This window comes from Alligator sinensis, unplaced genomic scaffold (assembly GCF_000455745.1).
Source record: "Alligator sinensis unplaced genomic scaffold, ASM45574v1 scaffold98_1, whole genome shotgun sequence".
NCBI classification, from domain to species: domain Eukaryota; kingdom Metazoa; phylum Chordata; order Crocodylia; family Alligatoridae; genus Alligator; species Alligator sinensis.
Genome location: NW_005842058.1, coordinates 1,405,133 through 1,423,919, shown reverse-complemented (window position 1 = coordinate 1,423,919; position 18,787 = coordinate 1,405,133). Strand labels below are relative to the sequence as shown.

At 44.8% G+C, this 18,787-nt stretch overlaps 2 protein-coding genes across 4 annotated transcripts in view; one reads left to right on the top strand and one right to left on the bottom strand.

Annotated features, from left to right (window-relative positions):
* STAR (steroidogenic acute regulatory protein) overlaps window positions 1–4,144 on the top strand; it is a 4,487-nt gene extending 343 nt beyond the window's left edge. Inside the window, exons 2-7 of the mRNA XM_006023001.2 lie at window positions 914–1,027; window positions 1,373–1,500; window positions 1,617–1,775; window positions 2,540–2,724; window positions 2,986–3,079; window positions 3,296–4,144. Of these exons, the coding sequence (XP_006023063.1) occupies window positions 914–1,027; window positions 1,373–1,500; window positions 1,617–1,775; window positions 2,540–2,724; window positions 2,986–3,079; window positions 3,296–3,415 (800 nt within the window). The 3' untranslated portion in view covers window positions 3,416–4,144. The remainder of the gene's footprint in view (window positions 1–913; window positions 1,028–1,372; window positions 1,501–1,616; window positions 1,776–2,539; window positions 2,725–2,985; window positions 3,080–3,295) is intronic.
* Window positions 4,145–5,174: 1,030 nt separating this feature from the next.
* On the bottom strand, window positions 5,175–18,535 carry ASH2L (ASH2 like, histone lysine methyltransferase complex subunit). Of its 3 annotated transcripts, XM_006022999.3 has the most exons (16): window positions 18,415–18,535; window positions 16,695–16,840; window positions 15,494–15,582; window positions 15,074–15,168; window positions 14,739–14,834; window positions 14,409–14,504; window positions 13,344–13,419; window positions 12,058–12,075; window positions 10,497–10,590; window positions 9,725–9,942; window positions 9,378–9,545; window positions 8,625–8,818; window positions 8,206–8,298; window positions 7,564–7,662; window positions 6,978–7,037; window positions 5,178–6,220 (listed from the first exon to the last, which is right to left on the bottom strand). In XM_006022999.3, exons 3-16 carry the CDS (start codon window positions 15,564–15,566, stop codon window positions 6,113–6,115), a joined length of 1,488 nt encoding a protein of 495 aa, XP_006023061.1. In that variant the 5' UTR covers window positions 15,567–15,582; window positions 16,695–16,840; window positions 18,415–18,535; the 3' UTR covers window positions 5,178–6,112. The 3 variants fall into 3 exon arrangements, with proteins under 3 accessions (XP_025059231.1, XP_006023061.1, XP_006023062.1); XM_025203446.1 differs by lacking the exon at window positions 18,415–18,535 and having other exon boundaries at window positions 5,175–6,220; window positions 6,874–7,037; window positions 16,695–16,828; XM_006023000.3 differs by lacking the exon at window positions 12,058–12,075 and having other exon boundaries at window positions 5,179–6,220.
* Between the last annotated feature and the right edge of the window lie 252 nt (window positions 18,536–18,787).

Genomic DNA, 18,787 nt, shown 5'->3' with positions numbered 1-18,787 from the left:
GGAATGTTTCATTCCTGTTGGTGAATGCAGGACACTTCTCTTTGTCCAGGGCTGTTGCACTAGGTTTTTTGCAATGTTTTAAATGCGCCCGGTGCTTTGCAAGCACAGATAAAGAGTCCATTCCCTGCTGCCAGGTGTTTGCCTGGCAGGGGCTGAGGCCTTCCTGCTGTTGGGATGTGTTTCCTCCCTGCCAAGCTGCTGCAAACGAGGAGCAGCCTGCTCTGCTCTCTGGCTTTCCCCATTGTATTACAGCAGGGGTCTGATCCAGCTGCTTACAGCAAGTGGCACACTGCAGGCCAAAGCACCTTCCTGTAGCAAACCTGGTTCTTCTGGCTTGGAGCTCTCCCTCCGTTGTGCTCTGTGTCCTAGGGCAGGTGTCAGTGGGCACATGCTGCTGCTGAGACTTCTCAAATCCCACCCCACTTTCTCATCTGAAGCCAGAGGTAAACCCCCTTCCAGTGGTTGGCAGGACTTGCTCTCCATGTTACAGCTGTATAGCCTCATTATAGGCCCCATCCCTCCCCTCATGTGTTAATAAAGGATGAAATGCGATTTCCTGGCTCTGTGCTGAGGCCCGTGGGAACTGGAGATCACCTCCTGGGGAAGGTCCTGCAGGGATGCAAGTCCACTCCGCTTGCAGAAACCAAAAGGATGTTGCTACTTAGACAGGAGCACTGCTGTGCTCAAAGGCAGGCAGTGGAGAGAGCAGATGGGAACGTGCCTCTTCTGTGAGTGCGCTACCTCCCTGGGGACCTGGGCAGGTGAGCAGAATCAGGGAAACAAAACATCTGTGCGCACTGAACGGGTGGGGAATCTGTTCAGGGAATTTTTTCTTTCACTCGGGAGCGTAATGCAAAGTGCAGCGCAAGCAGACTCGTCCTGCCAAGTCCCAGCTTTGTTCTCTTGTTTGAAGGTCTGCGTCGAAAGGCCGCTGTTGCCATCAGCCAGGAGCTGAACAAGCTCGCCTTCGCTGGCACGGGCCCTGGGAAGTGGATCAACCAGGTTCGCCGGAGGAGTTCCTTGCTCAGTAAGTGCCATGGGGGTGAGCCACCAGGAAAGGGTCTTGTATGGGTTTAGCCTGGAGTAGCTTTTGCCACAGCCCAGATCTGTCAAGAGCTTGTACCTGCGATACATGCGCACTTGCAGAGGAGCAGAGATGCAAGCAGCCTAGTCTATAAAATCCAAATCCCAAACCTAGAAATGCAGTGGGAATTGAGCACATGGGTACCTCCCACAAACCCCCCTCCACAGGGGGAAGGCTGGTGTGCACGGGGTGAGCCGTTTTGCACCATGCATCATGCTGGTTTGTTGTAGGGGGCTGGAGCTGCCAACAGTGCTTCACCCCTGACCAAGTAAACTCCCCTCTCCGTAGGCTCCAGGCTGGAGGAGAGGCCCTTCAGCGAAGTGGAGATATCTTATCTCAAACAGGGAGAGGAGGCCCTCCAGAAATCCCTCAGCATCCTTGCGGACCAAGACGGCTGGAAAACAGAGACAGCTGTGGTAGGGCTCCCGCCCAATCATGCATTATTGCTGTATATCATGTGTTGATGGTCAGGAATTAACACAGGGCATGTGCAGGGGGCAGTGTTAAACTCTCCTGCCTCCTCTCCCTGTAGGGCAATGGGGACCGAGTGCTGAGCAAGGTGCTGCCGGATGTGGGGAAGGTGTTTCGCCTGGAGGTGGTTGTGGACCAGCCCCTGGACTCTCTGTATGATGAGTTGGTGGAAAGGATGGAGCAGATGGGAGACTGGAACCCCAACGTCCAGGAGGTCAAGGTGAGACCCTGGTGACTGCGGGGAAGAACGGGTGCCTGGGCTCTGATTTTAGGCAGGGACTGCATCACGGGCTTTGTTCACTTGTGCTGTGCGCAGAGACTGGAGAATTATGGTTTTGCTTTCTTAAGACAGGCACAAAAGAATTGCTCAGCCCATAAATACACCTGGGCAGGGGCTGTCCTTGCCTTTTACCTTTCATCTCTGAGCTGTTTTCTCTGAGGAGCACAGACCCTCATCTTCTTTAGAGACCAAGCTCCCTGCAGCTGACCTGGAATGCGTTTTGCAGTAGCTGTAATATTGTCCCAGGAGAAGGGAATTTCCTAATCGGAGCAGCCTGCACTTGTAAATGGAGGAGAATCCATTTTACTGCAAATATTAGGTGTTGTTTATACATCAGACATAGCAGCGGGGCTGGATGCTGCCTAAACATAGCATCCTATGAACTCATCACACTAGACCCTGTGCTGGAAGAATCTAGCATCCACTCCTACATCTCAGTGCAGATTTGCTTACTGTAATCTAACATCCTGGAAAGAGCCCCACCAGGCTGTTCTGGGACGGCAAAGCCAATGACAGAGAGTAAGCTGGGTGCAGACCTTGGTTAGGCTTTCCGTGAACTGTGAGTGCAGGAATGTCCTGGTACGTCATCTCAACATGGGACCAAGTCTTAGACTGCAGCCTGCAGGGTTTGACATGCAGTGCCCATGTATGCAGCATGGTAGGCTGGCTCTGTTTAACGGTGGGAAACTCCATTCCCATCACAGATTCTTCAAAAGATTGGTAAAGACACGCTGATCACCCACGAAACTGCTGCTGCTACACCTGGCAACATCGTTGGACCGCGAGATTTTGTCAGCGTCCGGTGCACTAAGAGACGTGGCTCAACGTGTGTCCTGGCTGGGATGGCCACGAAGCATGGGGCGATGCCAGAACAGAAGGGATTCGTAAGGTAAAGAGTCATTGTCCCTGTCTGTAAAGAGTATCCCTCCCCCTCGGCCCTACTGGCAAGGGAGAGCAAAAGTCTAAAACGCGCTCCTGGAAACCTTTTTAAAACTCCCAGACTGAGTCTAACACATGCAGCTTTTCTAAGGCTTGAAAAGGAAAGGACTGCCCCCTTCCTAGTTAAGGTCTATAGAAAAGAATATGCCACTTCCCTGGTCAGAGGTCAGCTGCCAGTTTCCTAATGCAATGCATTCCCCCTCTCGTGCAGAGCTGAAAACGGGCCCACGTGCATGATTCTTCGTCCCCTGGCTGAAAATCCTTCCCAGACCAAGTTAACGTGGCTTCTCAGCATTGACCTGAAGGTAAGTGCGTGGAGCTCCCTTAGAGCTGTGCAGGTCCTTGCAGTGCAGCTGTAAGCAAAGCTGCAACAGTTTTCTAGGGTTTTTTTAACCTGTTTGAGGTGGTCCTAGTTTTATTCAGTCCAGGGAGCCACTATGTTCCACATGCCCTTGCCACCTGTGCCTCCTGCCCTGCAAACCCCTTTACCTAACACCATCTCGTTCTCTGTTCTCCCTCAGGGGTGGCTGCCCAAATCGATCATCAATCAGGTCCTTTCCCAGACGCAGGTAGACTTTGCCAACCATCTCCGCAAGCGCCTGGCTAGCCCAGCTCCTCCCGCAGTCGCTGTCAACTGCTAAAGTTTCGCTGCTCCCCATAAAGAAACCTGACCCTGAGCCACAGTCACAAACTGTCACAGGCCAACAGGGCCAAAGATATGTGCCCCAACGTGAAATCACCACTGTATTATCCAAGACCTGCTTCTAGGCTAGACTTTAGAATGGAGCTCGTAGTAGGAGAGTTGGCCTTGGACCAGTTCTGGATAAGCATGTTGCTGTACTCCCTGCAGCACGAGATCGCCATCCACCTGGGAAGAATGGCTCCCCGTGTACCCCCAACCCATCAGATCTACTGAGAGCAGGTACCTTAAAAAAGGACAGGGCCACCTCTGCTGCCTGCAGTATCAGAATTCTCTTGGCGCGTGGCGAAATGTGTCCAGCTTTGTGTTCTTCTACAGTTTTTGGTATCTTTACAGGGAAGCTACTCTCTTGCTCTAACAAGAGGGCTCTGCTTCCATCAAGGCAGAAAGGTAGAAGAACACATACGTGGCCAAGACTGCAATGCAAGCCCCACTCCATTTTCCCGCTTACTTGGTAGATACTCCAGTAACTTTTCCTGTGATGTATGTGAATAGGTAAACTAGGCCTAAAAGACCTTCACTGAGTTACAGGTTTAAAATATAACTGTGAAGGGCTTGTCTACACCTGGCAATAGCCTCTAAGAGAGATTCCAGAGGAGCTCCCCAATAGACACTTATTTCCCACTGAATGCCTCTGAAGCTGGACTAAACTGCACTCAGTGGAAAAAAACTACATTGCAAACTTTGGTCCTCAGAAGGCACTGAGGTACTGAAGTGTAAAATAAAGCTGTCCTGATGGGGAGTTTGTGCAGAATAGTTACTGCATTTAACTCATTCTCCCTGTGCGTGGACAAGCCAAGACCTTTTGAAGCTTCCAAAATCCCTATCTGGTGAACTGTATTATTTGAAATGTTAATGGAAAAGGGAAACAGCTTCCTATAGACAGCTTAAAGGAGTATTGTGTATTGTTTAAAAGAGCAGGAAGGTAACTTGTTTTAAGGTAGTGAAGGATGGAAAACCTATTGCAACTCTAAGGAGACTGGTCTGTTGCATACAACACTAGAATAATTCTGCTACCTGCATCTTTGCAAATATTCTATGGTACGTGGATTATGCCGCAAAACCACCTCTGACAAGCTATGCAACCTACCTGCAATAAGTTTGTTTTTAGATTTCACAGAAGAAATCTGCACAGGTAGCAGCTTGTTCCAGTGCAGATTTCTAAGCTTTACACTGTAGTTAGCTCAACCTCCAGTACAGGCAGCTGCAGATTAGGTTTGCACTTGGTGGATTTCTGCTGTAGGAAATTAATTTATAAATGAATGCATAGGTATTTATTTTTCTTGTATAGACTTGCAGATTATGTGACTATTTAATATTTATTCCAGTTGTTAATGCAACATATACACCTCCCAGTGAACCAGCCCTAAGCACATTTGTTTTAAATGAAGGCAATTACATGTAGCATAGAGAAACTTATTCATTGTGAAAATAGCTTCATCTCACTTTACACTCTAGGGTACCAATGCTTTTCTAAGACTTCCCAGAAGGTAACCAACTTGGGGGAACAATTATTACCTTCTCTGCCCTGTAGAGCTCCAAAAGGACAGTTGCTATGTAGAGTGTGTGTGTAATCAGTTTAGTAGTCTAATATACTCACCAGGCTTTTGTTCCAAAAATGAATATTAAGTGTATGAAACCTGTATCAATACTTTTTAAAATAAATATAAGAAATACAAAGTCCACGCCTCATTTCATTTATTCAGAGCTCAGTAGAGAGAGAGCCAGTTAAATAACTGCTCAGAACCTTTATTTCCTATTATTGTGAGTGTTACCTACCTCCATACAAGAAACCAGTTTGTCCACTTCAGAGACTTGTATTGGACCATAAGATCTGTTAAAAACAGAGTGACCTCAGAGTATTCCCCGATTTTAAAACCACTCGTGCCTCCAGGAGGAGGTACATACAGTCAACATGCTTCAACAGTTTAGATAAAAGGGCTGGTCCCATGGAATTTGGCAGCAACCTTTACAATGAAAGTCCTAACCTTCATAAAACAGCCAAGGCCATAACCAGTCTTGGGGAAAAGACTTTATTTTAAACTGGTTTCCAGTTAATATAAAATAAACCCAGACCTTCTTTGTCCCATAGTTTTGTTTGAACACAGTAGTCTTGGTACAAAGTAATCCCTTGGTACGACAGCTACTGACAACTTAAAAATTCTGTAGCACAGATGATCCTACTCCGCTGTTGGAAGGTATCTGGATGCACCTGCTTCATTGTACTATGAAGCAGACATTTATGGCCAGGGCCCAGTCTTAGAATGACTTTTCCAATCCGGACAGTAAATGAGAAATTATTGCAGTATGATCAAATAGTCATTTTGGTGACTCTTTAAAAGGATGAGTAGTAGAGGACGCTGGTAGGTAGCACAATACAGCACGGCACTGCATTCACTGAAAAGTCCCTGGGGTAGAACGGGTCATGAGAACATAATACATCTAATGCCAATGAGTGCATTGCAGAAAGAGCTGCTGAGTCTGCTTCACTCTGTTTTGCTCTGGCCAAAGAGGACTGGTTCAGAAACTGAGCAGTGCACGTTTCACTAGAAAGAAACCATATTTATTTTTCTAAAGTCCACAATTAAAAAAAGAAGAAAAAAAAAATAGCTAAATGCCTGCACAGACAACATCTCCGTCAAGGCTCCCATGGCGGGCTGCGTCTGCCGTCAACTTCTGTTTCCACGTGATAGAGGACATCAGCCAGCGTGTGCTCTACCACAGCCCCCCAGCCCATGTCGCTCATCTGTTGGGGTAGAGAAAGGAAAGTGTTAATGGGGCTGGGGTGGTCAGTCCAGGGGCAGAGTGCTGTAGTTTAGGATACTAACTCTTCTACCAGTTCTGGGGTGAGGAAAAATAGGTTCCATCCCTAAATCCCAAGAGTTAGAGAGCTTTAATCCCTGGGGTATCAGGCTTTATTCCTTCCAGGCTTTAAGTACTAACTACGACAGCCTTCTTATATCCACATCCAGCTTCTCTGCCATTTGTTTCAGATTCAGAAGTGAGAGCCTGAAAAGGCAGGGGTCTGAGATCAAATGCAGATTTTAAATTTTGCTTCCAATGAATCCACTGGGGGGGGGGGAGAAACATGCTTTGCTTTAATCCCATTTCAGGCACAACGTAGGGAATGTCTGAGCTCCACATAATTCCTCCTAGAAATACTGAGCAGGATAGAGAAGCAGTATCTCAACCAAAGCACTGCTCATTGAGATCAAGCCCAGTGCATTTCTCCCTTTGCCCCAGTGAAATGCTGCTAAACTATAAATCTAGGTAATGCAGCTGTACTAGCAAAATTCAGAGGAAAGTGATTATTAGGTTTTTCTCCTCAGGCAAGTGCATTCCAGTCTCCTCTTCACCCTCAAAATCAAGAAAAGAAAAATGCCACTTCACAATTCTGACCTGCCTTTTGTTGACAGAATGGAGGCCCACCAGGTAAACTGAAAACCGATATAGTAGCAGTAGCACAGGAAAAGCAGAGTTGTAGCTGCTGCATTGCTACTTACTGGGTGGTAAGTGATGTCTCTTGGAGGGTATTTGAAATACGGTCCAAAATTTATTGAAACCTATGAAAGAAAAGTAAATGTGTTCTGTGTCAGAGAAACACGCTGAAGAGGAAGTACAGTGGTCAAATACAGGAGCCAGGGGACGTGGCCACTTCCGATATTTGTCTGACTCAGGGAAAACATGTCATGACTTGGTGAAATGTGGCCACATAGCATTACGTGGCAACACATGTCAGCACCCAAGAAAGGAAGTGACATGAAAAGCTAAGTCTCCACGGTAAGTATTTGGCCTCTTAGCTTTAGAGAAACTCAAGTGTAGCCTCAAGTGGCCTTGACGGGTCTCTCTAGAGGCTAGAGATAGACAATGGCAGGAGTTAACTTGAAAGCCACAAGGAACCCTTTGCTGGAATGATTGTGGGTGTTTTTTCAGCTCCTTGGGCCAGGGACTTGTTCTGTGACTGTCCATTGTCAAATGTGGTGGGTCAGACCCATGATCAGGGCTCCTAGGAACCACTGCAGTACAAATCTACATTTTCTGCTCCCTCATTTAGTCTTCTAAACTCCGAGCTCTGTCTTACGTACGTACCGTGCAGCCTTTATACAGAGAAATGGCAGGGAAATAAACGCCTTCAAAAATATCTTTAAAGGCAACCCCTTGACTGACCCCGTTCTTGTAGAAGGTTATCTGAGAAACAAAAATAGTAACAGTTAGTCAGAGGTCACTATGTTTCACTGATTCATCTTAACCCTCTTCCTGCCTCTCCCCATCTCAAATCCCTTCCATCTGCCCCTCACTTAGTAACCTAAGGATTTTGATAATAGAATCTTCTTTAACACTGGAGCTACTTATTTGGCTTAATGTTGCAGAGTGCCTGGCACATCTGCCTAGATTTTACTTATGTATTTATTTAACATCTTGCATTCCTTAAAACACAGCTGCCTACAGGGACTTATCATCGGTTGAGGACAGTGAAATCCAGCTGCCCCATTGGCTTATTTGAGTCTCCCTAAGCTTAGATAATTGAAGCTTAAGTTGGAATCTCCACCTCCACCTTCGTATATAGGACAGGTAAGAGTGTAGTCATACTATTCCTGGTGCTGCTTGAATCCTTGATGAAAATGCATGAACTAATGTACATACTGCACCAATTCTCAATAACTTGTTTGTTCTGTTGGATCTTTGACGTGGTCTGGATCATGTTCCACCCTACCCCCATGCTAAACTTACTTGGCTTCCAGGTGCTTGTTTTAAGCTTTTCTCTGCTTTGTCCACAAAGTCCTTCTCTTCAAAATACAAGTAACTTTTGAATTTGATCAGAGCCTAAAAAGGTAAGCAACAGCAGCACTTAAAAACAGGCTGCAAGACGTTCACAATTAGCTTTAAGCAGTATAGCTAATGGTAAATGTACAAGGATTGAATTGGTGCATGCACCACTTAGCAGTGGAGATGCAAACAGTTATGGTTAGGTCACCAACGAACAATGAGGTTTAAACACCTTAAGTAACCATGAGAAAGGGAAAGTAACCATGTTTGCAACCAAGTAGGAAGCACTGGGCATTGGTTAAACACAGCCAACATCTGATGCAGATACTCAGAAAACATGTGGTGAGAACAACACTGAAGGAAGCCATCATAACACAACTTACTTTATCTTTGTAGGTATCAGGAAGTGACTTAGCAGTCTCGGTGTCTTCGGGAAGACTGATATAAAATCCGAGCATATCTCCTTGGCCATAGCCCGATGAATAGTGTTTGCCTATGGACTGATGAAATTTTGTTCCTTTTTTGCTTCGCCAAGAGTAGCTAAATTTGTCATAGCCCAGAGGAGCCTGAAGGTTCCCTGTGGAAAGTCAGAGATCAGTCACAGATTATTCCTTCAGGCTTCTGAATGACTGGACTGCTTAAAAGTTGAGAGAAACTCAAGCCTAGTTATGCATGAAGCAGGGATTTTCTATATGAGTTAACATTTCAGGGAGAATCTTCTGGACTTAATACACAAAGATGTTTGCTCCATACCATCAGTATCTGAAAGCTCGGGCACAGCCTCTGCTGTTCTAAGATTCTGTAGGTCCTCAGCTATCTATACCCACTTCACTAAACCAATGTAGTGAGGCCAAACATGCTGGGAGTGTGAAACACTGGCATCACAATAGCATGGCAGAAGACAGTATGCCTGAGGGTTTGCTGCAGCTGTTCCAATCACATTTAGAAAAAAAAACAACAACCACTTAATGGTTTCGTTGCTTCCACAAAAAGAGTTGCCAGTGTTGACATCAGTTTTCCTACTCTTTTTAACACTTTGAATTTTACAGAGGCCAGAATTACCAGAAGAAATTGAGAGGAAACCCAGAACAGGTAATAAAGCTGCTACTGTTAGAAGTTTTTAGAAATTACTTTACCTAGTGGCTGCGACCAGCCGAGTCTGGCAGCTGTATCTGGAGGCATCTCATCTATGGATATTTCAAAATACCAGGCTCCCTTACGGACCCCATGTGAAGCTCGTACCATGGAATACCCCTTCTCTCCTATGACAGTCAATCGGTCATCAGAAATCTTTAACTGTGGAGCTGCAGTAGTCAGAGAGAACAAGGAGTTGAGTATCTCACTTTCAGTTTTCACCTTGCGGTAGCATACACAGGCAGGCAGACTACAAAGAGTCAATCCTACATCTGCTGCTTGAAGCAATTCTTTTTGGAGCTTTACTAACTAGTAAACTGAAGTCACAGAAGAAGAGCTGACTCCATACCTCGGTCGTGCAGTGCCAGTAAGACCCGCTCATACAGGCACGCTCGGTAGAGATCTCCAGGAATTGGCTTTCCTGCCCAGCAGTCTAACTCCAGTTTCTCTGGGTCAGGTGCGTGGGGGTCGGGCTCAGCCAGAATATAACGATACCCATCTTTATTAAAAGGATGTTCCAAAGGATAGCCATGAGGTGGCAGGCGCTGAGCTGAAAACAAGGGGTCACTGCGAAAAGCAACAGGTAAGAAGTTAGTAACTGGGTAGCAGCTGACGCCACAAACCACAAGCCTCTAGTGTTCTCAAACAAGCCTCCTTCAGATTTTCCTCTTCAAACCCTTCTATACAAGGCATGCTGCTAACAGCATCACCCCCTTCTGATTTCCCAGTCTATATATGCCCTGTCTACACCAGACTGGCCGGGGATGTACTCAGTAACCTAAGCTATGTCCAGTCTAATGCCAAATTAACTCCTGGGCAAAAGACCACTTTGGGGCCTGTGCACCACTTTCTCCTTAAGGAGATGACGCCTGAAAGAGGGGAGCATCCACCCCTCCAGAAAGCACCTTAATGCAAAGAAATAGTAGAGTGGTACAAGTTTGCACAAGATGCTGCCTCTTGCTTCCAAACCAGCAGGTAACAAATAGGATGCAGGTACCCCCTGTTGTTAAAGCCATCCCTACAGCCCTGGCCGGTATGAGGATAGTCGCTTATGCTTTCCAATGCCTTCCCCATTTCTCTTGGTTATCTTAAGTCTATTCAGACTGTATCTTTCCATTTACCTTCTGGTTTTCTTGGCAGTTCCTGTGGTCCCTCCGTCTTGCTGTTTGCGTTTTGCTCCCCTTCCTTTCCCGCTGCCACCTGCTGCAATACCCCCTTAAGAGAGAAATCATCGCAATTCCAAATATCAACGGCTGCTGGTGGCAGAAGGAACTGGTGAGTATGGAACCGCCATGGGTGCAACACTGTCACATTTGTCTATTGCCTTAGTAAGAGTCAACCAACTTGTACGCAGCTGTCTGAAATTTAAATTGACAAGCTGACAGAGAACAAACACAGTAAAAGCCAACATTTATCTAGAGAACGTGCTGGTTTAAATAGATGAGCACATCAATCAGGAAAACTTCCTTTGCTGGGCACAAGTCAAGCTTTTACTGTGTGAATGATAAGTAATGACTTTTCCATTGAAAATAAATCCTATGCTATCGTTTAAGATTAGTTTGAAACCAAAAGTTAATGCACACTTTCATGGAGATTCCACACATGCAGATAACGCAGTTTAATTTTCTTTTGCAAAAGTAACGAAGACCCACTGTACGCATTTCTCATCTTAAGCAGACTGTCAGTTATCTCAATGGCACACGATATGCTTGAGAAACACATGGACACACAATACCTGCTTCAGCAGTAAGCACTTAACGTTTAAAATCCAATATATAAAATAAAATACACCAAAATGGGGAAAATAAGCAATAAAAGGTGTCTCTCTCCAGTGATACCAAAATTATTACCGTTTGGGATCAAAATAAGAAAAAAGAATGGCTTTTCACAATAATGTATTTAACTTTAATTCAACTGAAGTACAGGACAAAATATTGACTAACACCAAAATTGTGCCAAATTATCATGCAACTTCTTTGATGCATCAGATATGCCAAATTACTCCGAGTGTAGTATTTTAGCAGGAGAATACATAGGGTTTTTGGAAAAAATGATTTTTACTATTAACTTAAAAGGATGCGATTACAAGGTTTCTTTGGATTGTAGATCAACACCTTTTAGTGCGCAGTGTATTGTAATTAAGAACAGAGCAAGCTTTTAAATTACCAGCATACTTGCTGCAGTGTAAGGGCCCGAGACCTTTGAGGGGTTATCATATTCTGCACAAACCTGACCAGCTCTGACTACACCTGCTTGTGTTAATCCTGCAGATCTACTCCCAGCATGTCATAACACGCTTCGCACTGGCAAAAATAAAGCCTTCCAAGCACATCTGAAGTTTCCCTTATTAATGTTAGAATACTGTAGAATGGGCTTTACAGACCCATTATTCAGAAGCCAAAATGGTTAAATTTTGGATGTCTATTAAGTATCCTACTGAATCCTTCAAAAGAAAAATTCTGTTGGAAGGGACCTGATGCCAGTCAAGTGAGGCAGAATATGACAATTTAAAAGCTTCTAGTTGCTGAACATTAAAAGTGGAATTGTTTTGTATTTAGTATTACAGCAATCATTTCAGGACACACTTTAGATTTTTAATTGACTTTAGCTTCTAAGACAATTGAGCAAAAAAGCTTTCCAAACCACAGCGATACTTAAGTTTGAGAAGCTGAAAATATTCACCTCCCAAAGAGGCTCCACCTGCAGGAACAGAAGTGGCACCATGTATTTGTCAAATTTTAATAACTAAAGGAGAACACAACCAGTGCATGAACTGAAATATATACTTTAGAGATCTACAGTGACAAAAAGTACAGAGCATTTTTTAAGGACAAGTTACCTCATTAGCTGCTAGTAACATATGTGCATTTGCAGAGGAATGGCTTATCACACAAGTGGAGATTTTTCAGAGCAAGTTTATATTAACTAACATATGAAAAGGTTTGCCTTGCTCACTAAGGCCATGTCCACACAAGCGTGGACATTTGGTTCCCTGGGGACAACTACCAGAGATGCACCTTGTGCCACCACTAGTTGTCCCTGGGGAATGCCCATGATAGGTGCCCTCTGGCATGTGGCAGGTTACCCCAGGTGGGGTAGGGGAGGCTGAGGCCAGCACTGGGCTGGCCCCAGCAGCCTTACCTAGGGTCCTGGGTGCCTCCTGGGGCTGCAGCAGTAGCGATCCTGCCACTCAGAGCCTGGCTGGAAGCCAGAGCGTGGCTCCGGCCAGACAGCTTCCTGTTTTGAGAGGCGAGCGCTGCCCCCGCATGCACTGCTCCACATTTTCTGTACAGGTTTTTTGACCTCTGGATATCCAGGGATCAACCTCCCCTCCCCTCCTCGCTCCCCTGCAGTGCAGACAACAGCAGAATGTGTGGTATGTGGCACCGCAGACATGTCTACGGCGCCACATATAGCACAGCCACGCTCGTCTGGATGCAGCCTAAGAGATTATTTTACCAAAGCTGTTATTACACCAGTGGAAAGAATATTGAGGCTCAAGACAGAATGTATACTGAAATCTCAGAGTAAGGAAAATGGGAGATCTGAGCAACAAGAGTTATGCCACAATTAAAATCATGGTGGTAGGTGTGGAGAGAAGAGAGAAAAATAGAAGAGAATGTGAAAGATCTCAGTTTTCCTGAACAACTAGGTCTCTTGCAAGCAGGTATGCACAATAATTTGTATGTCTGGCAACCTGAGAAAGTTAACTTGGGCTCACATTGCTAAGGTAAGGACAGATGTATACTTCTGTTGATAGACTAGGCATAGGTTTAACTTGGCTCAAAGTGTTCCAAGAAAAGCAGTCAAAGGAGTACATAATAACCAATTAACTAGATTTTAAAATTTTTCTAACAACTGTACATGCCCCAGTTAATTCATAGCATACATATCCAACTTCAGGGCTTTGTAAAAATGTGACATTCCTAAATACTTAACACATATTTTGATAAAGTTAAAGGACTTGCCATTTAAACTTCCACTAGTAGACACAGCATTGTTCTGTTTCTGGTTATCATACGCTGGACCAATATTAGCCAGGTCCTGAAAGACAAAATTCAATTTAAAAGCGCCGCTACTATATGGATGGTAGTACCTACTGCCTGTTCTAAGTGTGTGAACACATGGTTCCAGCAGGAGGTTTTTGTTCTTAAGGAATTTCCAAGACCTGAAGCACTATCAAAATTTTAGGAGCACAGTGTAAAATAATTCATTTGTCACTGAAGTCTTACTCCTCCTGCAGTCTAGAATGATTAAGTTTTCCTAGTTCCAGGAAGGATTCAACTATGTGCCCTTTGCACCTTGCAGGTCAGGTTCTCATCATTTTGCTTTGTTCTCTACCGCTGTTGCATAGCATTGAGTAGTTATGAACCGCAGGACTGGACACAAACACAGGCGACTTAGGTACATGTTTTTCTAAAAAGAGAGGCAGGATTTATGTGAACATAAGCGAAAGGGATAAGAAGACCTGCCTTTTTCTTCTCCCCATCTTGCCATAAGGAATTCAGTCTCCATTGCAAAAAAAGAAGAAACGTGTTTCAATTGCAGTGTTATGTTAATATAGCAGCATTAAGAATGAGGATACTGGATGCCATCAGGGTGTGCAGCAAGGGCTATAAAGAAGACTGTTCCCTTTTAAAAGCCCAGACACATACTAGAAAGAGAAGCATCAGCAGCTGATCAGGCCCTGACCCTGCTGTTATTGCCAGATAACGTAACTGAGTTTATCCAGAAAGGACACGGCCAAAATTCACAATCTTCTTGCCTACTTTTGATTTGACTTGAATGTTTCTCCAGCAGAGCTGAATCAGCAGCAGTAGCCACTTGCCTGTATGTGCCGTCCTATTCTAAGCAGGCTCAAGTAACAGGTTCTTGTTCTTTTAATTAGAAAAGTAGGGTAGGTACCTAGAATTAAGTTATATTTATTCATATATTCCCAATATATACACACCAAAATAATGTGTAAGGTGTTCACATCAAGCCATGAAACTGGTGCAAAGGAAATAATTTTCCATTTGCCTCTCATCACTTACTTGATCTAGAAGGCCAAATTTTGGATAATCCTCCTCTGGGTCTTTACTGCCTGGATCTGGATGCTCTTTCACCAAAAACACATCTCTCTCTTTGCACTGAAATAGAGAAGAATCACTGAAGACACTCATAGGATCCTATCATGTCCCAAAGTGTCTAGAACTGATGAACCAGTACTTCTGAGAACTAGGTAAACATGAAGCCACAACAAAAAGTATTAATGTCTGAACTGTTTTTCTACCTTCCATGCTAGTTAATAGCACCTATGATTCTACTGGAAGGCAACTGAAACTGTATCATTAAAGAGCCTCATAAAGTGTAAACTGACTTACCATTGTTTTTACAATGTTGTTTGGCCAAGTCATTTTTCCAGGTCTCTGTCTTGTCGTCATACACTCCCAGTACTTATCAATAAACGGTATAATATCCTGTTTTAAGAAGGTAATAAAATGAGGCTTTTAGCAACTGCAAGCAGGTAAGGGCTAAAAGATGTAAAGCTACTTTATTAAACCTTTCACATCAAGATCATGTATACATTTAGAAATTTACCTAAAAGAGCTGGTAAGACTGACAGCTCCTACTGTTTGAACTTGTAGATCTAGATGACTGCTCTTTTATCAAATCATTACTCGCATTCAGACATGACTGTGTGTAATTATAGCTGTACCTTGTCTTTTGAGAACATTGTTTTTGGGTGCTCATCTTGTGTCCTTGACTGCCATGTTAAGTTGGCCAGAGCACTAAGGCACATTTCCTTCAGATCTTAAAAACAAAAATATAGCAGAGCTCCAGTTACACTCTTGATGAGGAAGGTCAAGTGTATTTATATAGCATCGCAAAGTTAGCAAATACAACCCGCCCCCCCCCCAAAACAAAACAACCTCCGCCGCACAGCTTCTGCAATGTTTAGAAAAGTCAGCTTATCAGAAGGTTCTTCGCAACCAGAATGCAGAACTTCACCAGACCCATCAAGAACCAAACCAGCTTACAACGAAGGTCAACATGCATCATTCCCTCCTCAACAAAAATGAGAAAGAGGAAGAACATCCAACTTTTACAGGACATGCTGATTGGTTTATTTACTTACTTGCTTGTTTTCTTAGGAAATAGGTGTTTCCACTGTGATGGCAAACATTGCAATGGAAACTGTAGTTGGTCATGAAAGGCAGGCATGATCTGTGAAAGTAACAGCACATGGTAAGTTACCATACACAACTTGAATTTATCCTCAGGATCAATGACACCCAGTGCATTCTGGAAAAAATTAAGTGAGCTTAAATTTAATTTTTTTTTTTGGTTTCAGAACCAGTCCTGAAATTTATCTAGTCAAATTAAGCTGAAAGCAACTCTAGGAGCTTCTAACAATAAAGCACGGATACGTCAAGGTATTTCTAAAGTTGTTTTAATATTCCGAGGGAAATGTAAAGTAAGTCAGCTTTAAAACCAGCTTTCAATTTTGAACTTCGGTGTTCTAAATTATTGTAAGCATCTCAGATGTCAAACTGCATTTGCTTTCCCTTTACAGGTAATCTTTACTTTCCTGCCTATCAGCTCGAGTCGGTGAAAGTAAGCTGTTTTGTTGGGTTTTTTTTAAATGTCAGCTTCACAATCTTTTCCTGGAGTAGCCCAAGGCTGCAAAGACTTTATGAGAATGTCCAAATGCACACAAAGATTAGAGAGTGAGGAAAACATAAATATATCATGTAATGTTTTATAAACCTGGTTTGCTATTATTTACATAACTCTCAGCTTGCTATATTCTACACAAATAAAACAGGAAGACAAGGTCTTTGGTCCCAGGGAATTTACATTACAAAAATTTCTCGTTTTGTTTCCTTTTGTGTAAACCTAAATTTAGTACATAGCTTAGCTGACCTGTCAAAAATGTATTGATTTGAAGGATCTTGTGAACTGCATCTTCAAATGAAGCACATTCTTCCTTCTACAACACTTACGGTACAATGTAAGCATCAACCCTCTCATGCAAGGACACACTTGCTACCAATCTGTTTAAATACATAATAAATCAACAGAATAAAGTGCAAGTATGTGAGGTGAGAGATAACAGGTGGCAAAGCACGTTGTGATCCTGTAGCCAGTGAGTTCTTTGATTTTTAGAGACTGCATCAATTGAAAAATCATCCCCGAGCAGGTTTAAGTAAACGCCATCTCCTAAAAGAATGGCTAAGAAATTCAGATCATCTGCAGGAGTTAAATGTTACAAAATTCAGTCAGTATGTGGTTTCTCTTCCCTGAATAGGAGCCACGCAAGCACAAATGACACGTACGTAGTATCAATGCCAAAGGTGTCTGCTGTGAACCACTTTGTGCAAATCCCGCACTGCAGCTCTATCTCCCCAAGCTGTCGCCCATTCTCTTCATCCACAGAACCCGTCTGCGTGTCCAAGACTTCAGAGTTCTCCCCGGCACCTTCCTGTAATCACAGCAGAAAAGAAACAGGCTGGTTTAGGCAAAGCACCAAGACTCATCCTATGTCAATCAGGAGGCACGTTTGGTACAGCACCCTGGATAGCAGAATTTCAAGGAAACAGAAGATTTCTTTATACTTTCAAACCGGCAATATTTAATATACAACTGTGCTGGGAATGGCCTTGAATTATCTCATGGCATCTGTCATTGGGGAATAACCCAGCAGCATTTTCATTCCATTTCTAATCTAAATCCAGGGGCCCCTGAGCCAGTCAATTTGTTGGCTATTCAAGTTTGTTGATGTTTTATGCTTTGCCAGGCGCCCGATAACTAATTAATAACATTTTGCTGATACCTCCTGGAAAAATATCTTTTATTTCTAATACAATTTCCCCTTCTCTTACTGTAATCAGAAGTACATAAAGGCATACAAGCCAAGTTTCCTGCAAGTATCTTAGTGATGTTTCCATACAATGCATTACGCAAATCTTACCACATAACAGAAAGATTATTCAAAACACTTGATTCTAAATTGAATTACTGCAGCTGGAGACCCATGGCACCCATGCATATGGCACCTAAAGAGGTAAAAATCCTCCGACTATAAGCCTTGGTCATCTGTTTATGAACGAAACCGCTACCACGTAAGAATGCTCCGTTCACAAGGAGCGTTTTTACCATTTGTTTCGGCACAGATGCTCCCAACCCAGGTTGTCCCAGGGTGGACAAGCCCCTTATGCCCTTAGAGGGTTTTGACATCCACTTCTCATGAGGACTCACAATTCCCAACTTACCAAATAGAGCAGCGACAGGTCCCCTGCACAGCTGTTTCCCAACCTTTTGCAGCCCCAGGCACACTTACATGCATAACATTTTTCTGAGGCATGCCTGTGAAGGCATTCCCCACTCCCTACTTAGGAGCTCATTGAGGCACGCGTGTTAGTTTCTCATAGCACAGCGGTTGGGAAACACTGCCCTACACCCAGCCTGGACAAGCAGCTCTGTGCTTTGCACGCAGCAGGTTGCGCTCGTTCCACAGCCAGCGGCACCAGTCCAGTGGTCCTCAACCTTTCTTGTACCCTTGCAAACATCAAGGACCAGTGCCGATCCGGCGCCCCCAATGTGTGGGGTCAGGGTGGGTGTGTGAAGCATGCCCCAAGCAACCTGGAGCTGTGCCATCCTGCAAGGGAGTTTCCCACAGGTTTCTCCTTTAAAGGACAACCATTTTTAAGTGACATAACTGAATCTGTCCAGGCAGGTCATGGCCAAAACTCTCAGCCGTCTTGTCTACGAGTGGCTTTATTTGAACGCTTCTCCAACAGAGCTGGCCCTTTGTGTACTCCCGTGCCCTGCTTTTGGGTGAGTCGAGGAATGCTAGCATCAAAGCAAATGCCTCTGGCCCTGGTCTCCCCGGCTGTGGCTGTGACCGGAGGTGCGTGCCCACCCGAGTGTAAGGAGGGACGCGGCAGCTCTACAGGGAGGCGAGAGCCAGTGGGATCCTGGTGCTTTGGCTACCGCAGGTGCGGCGATGCCGTGCTGCTGGGGCTGAGCCCCGTGCGGACGCGTGCAGGGACCTACCAGGGCATCCTTCCCGCTGGACGACTCCGTCTCCAGGGCAGCAGCGACATCCCCCAGCGCGGCCTCGGCCCTGCAGATGGACAGTGTGAGCTTGGCATGGGCGCCCCGCCACCCACGTGGTCCCTGCCCCGGGGGCGGGACCACCCTAGCCCCCACCCCAGCCCCCACCCCCTTTTCCGAGTGGCAGGCACCCCGAAAGGGGCCGCGCGTGGGGTGGGCTCTCGCCTCCCGCCTCCCGCCTGCCCGGGCAAGGTGCAGCGACACAAAAACAACCAAGCCCGCCCCCAAAACAAAGAAACAAAAACAATCAAAAAATCCCCCAAAGACAAAAAGAAATAAATACCCTAAAAAGCACGGGCACGGGGCAACGGCG

Bases quoted from the DNA above. Each gene is read 5' to 3' on its own strand.
- ASH2L (XM_006022999.3), bottom strand. From the start codon at position 15,566: ATGACCAACTACAGTTTCCATTGCAATGTTTGCCATCACAGTGGAAAC. The intron at 14,835-15,073 runs GTACAGCTATAA...TTCTTAAAACAG, and splicing joins CAATGTTCTCAAAAGACAAG to GATATTATACCGTTTATTGA. The intron at 6,221-6,977 runs GTAAGTAGCAAT...CTACCCCAACAG, and splicing joins GAGACATCACTTACCACCCA to ATGAGCGACATGGGCTGGGG.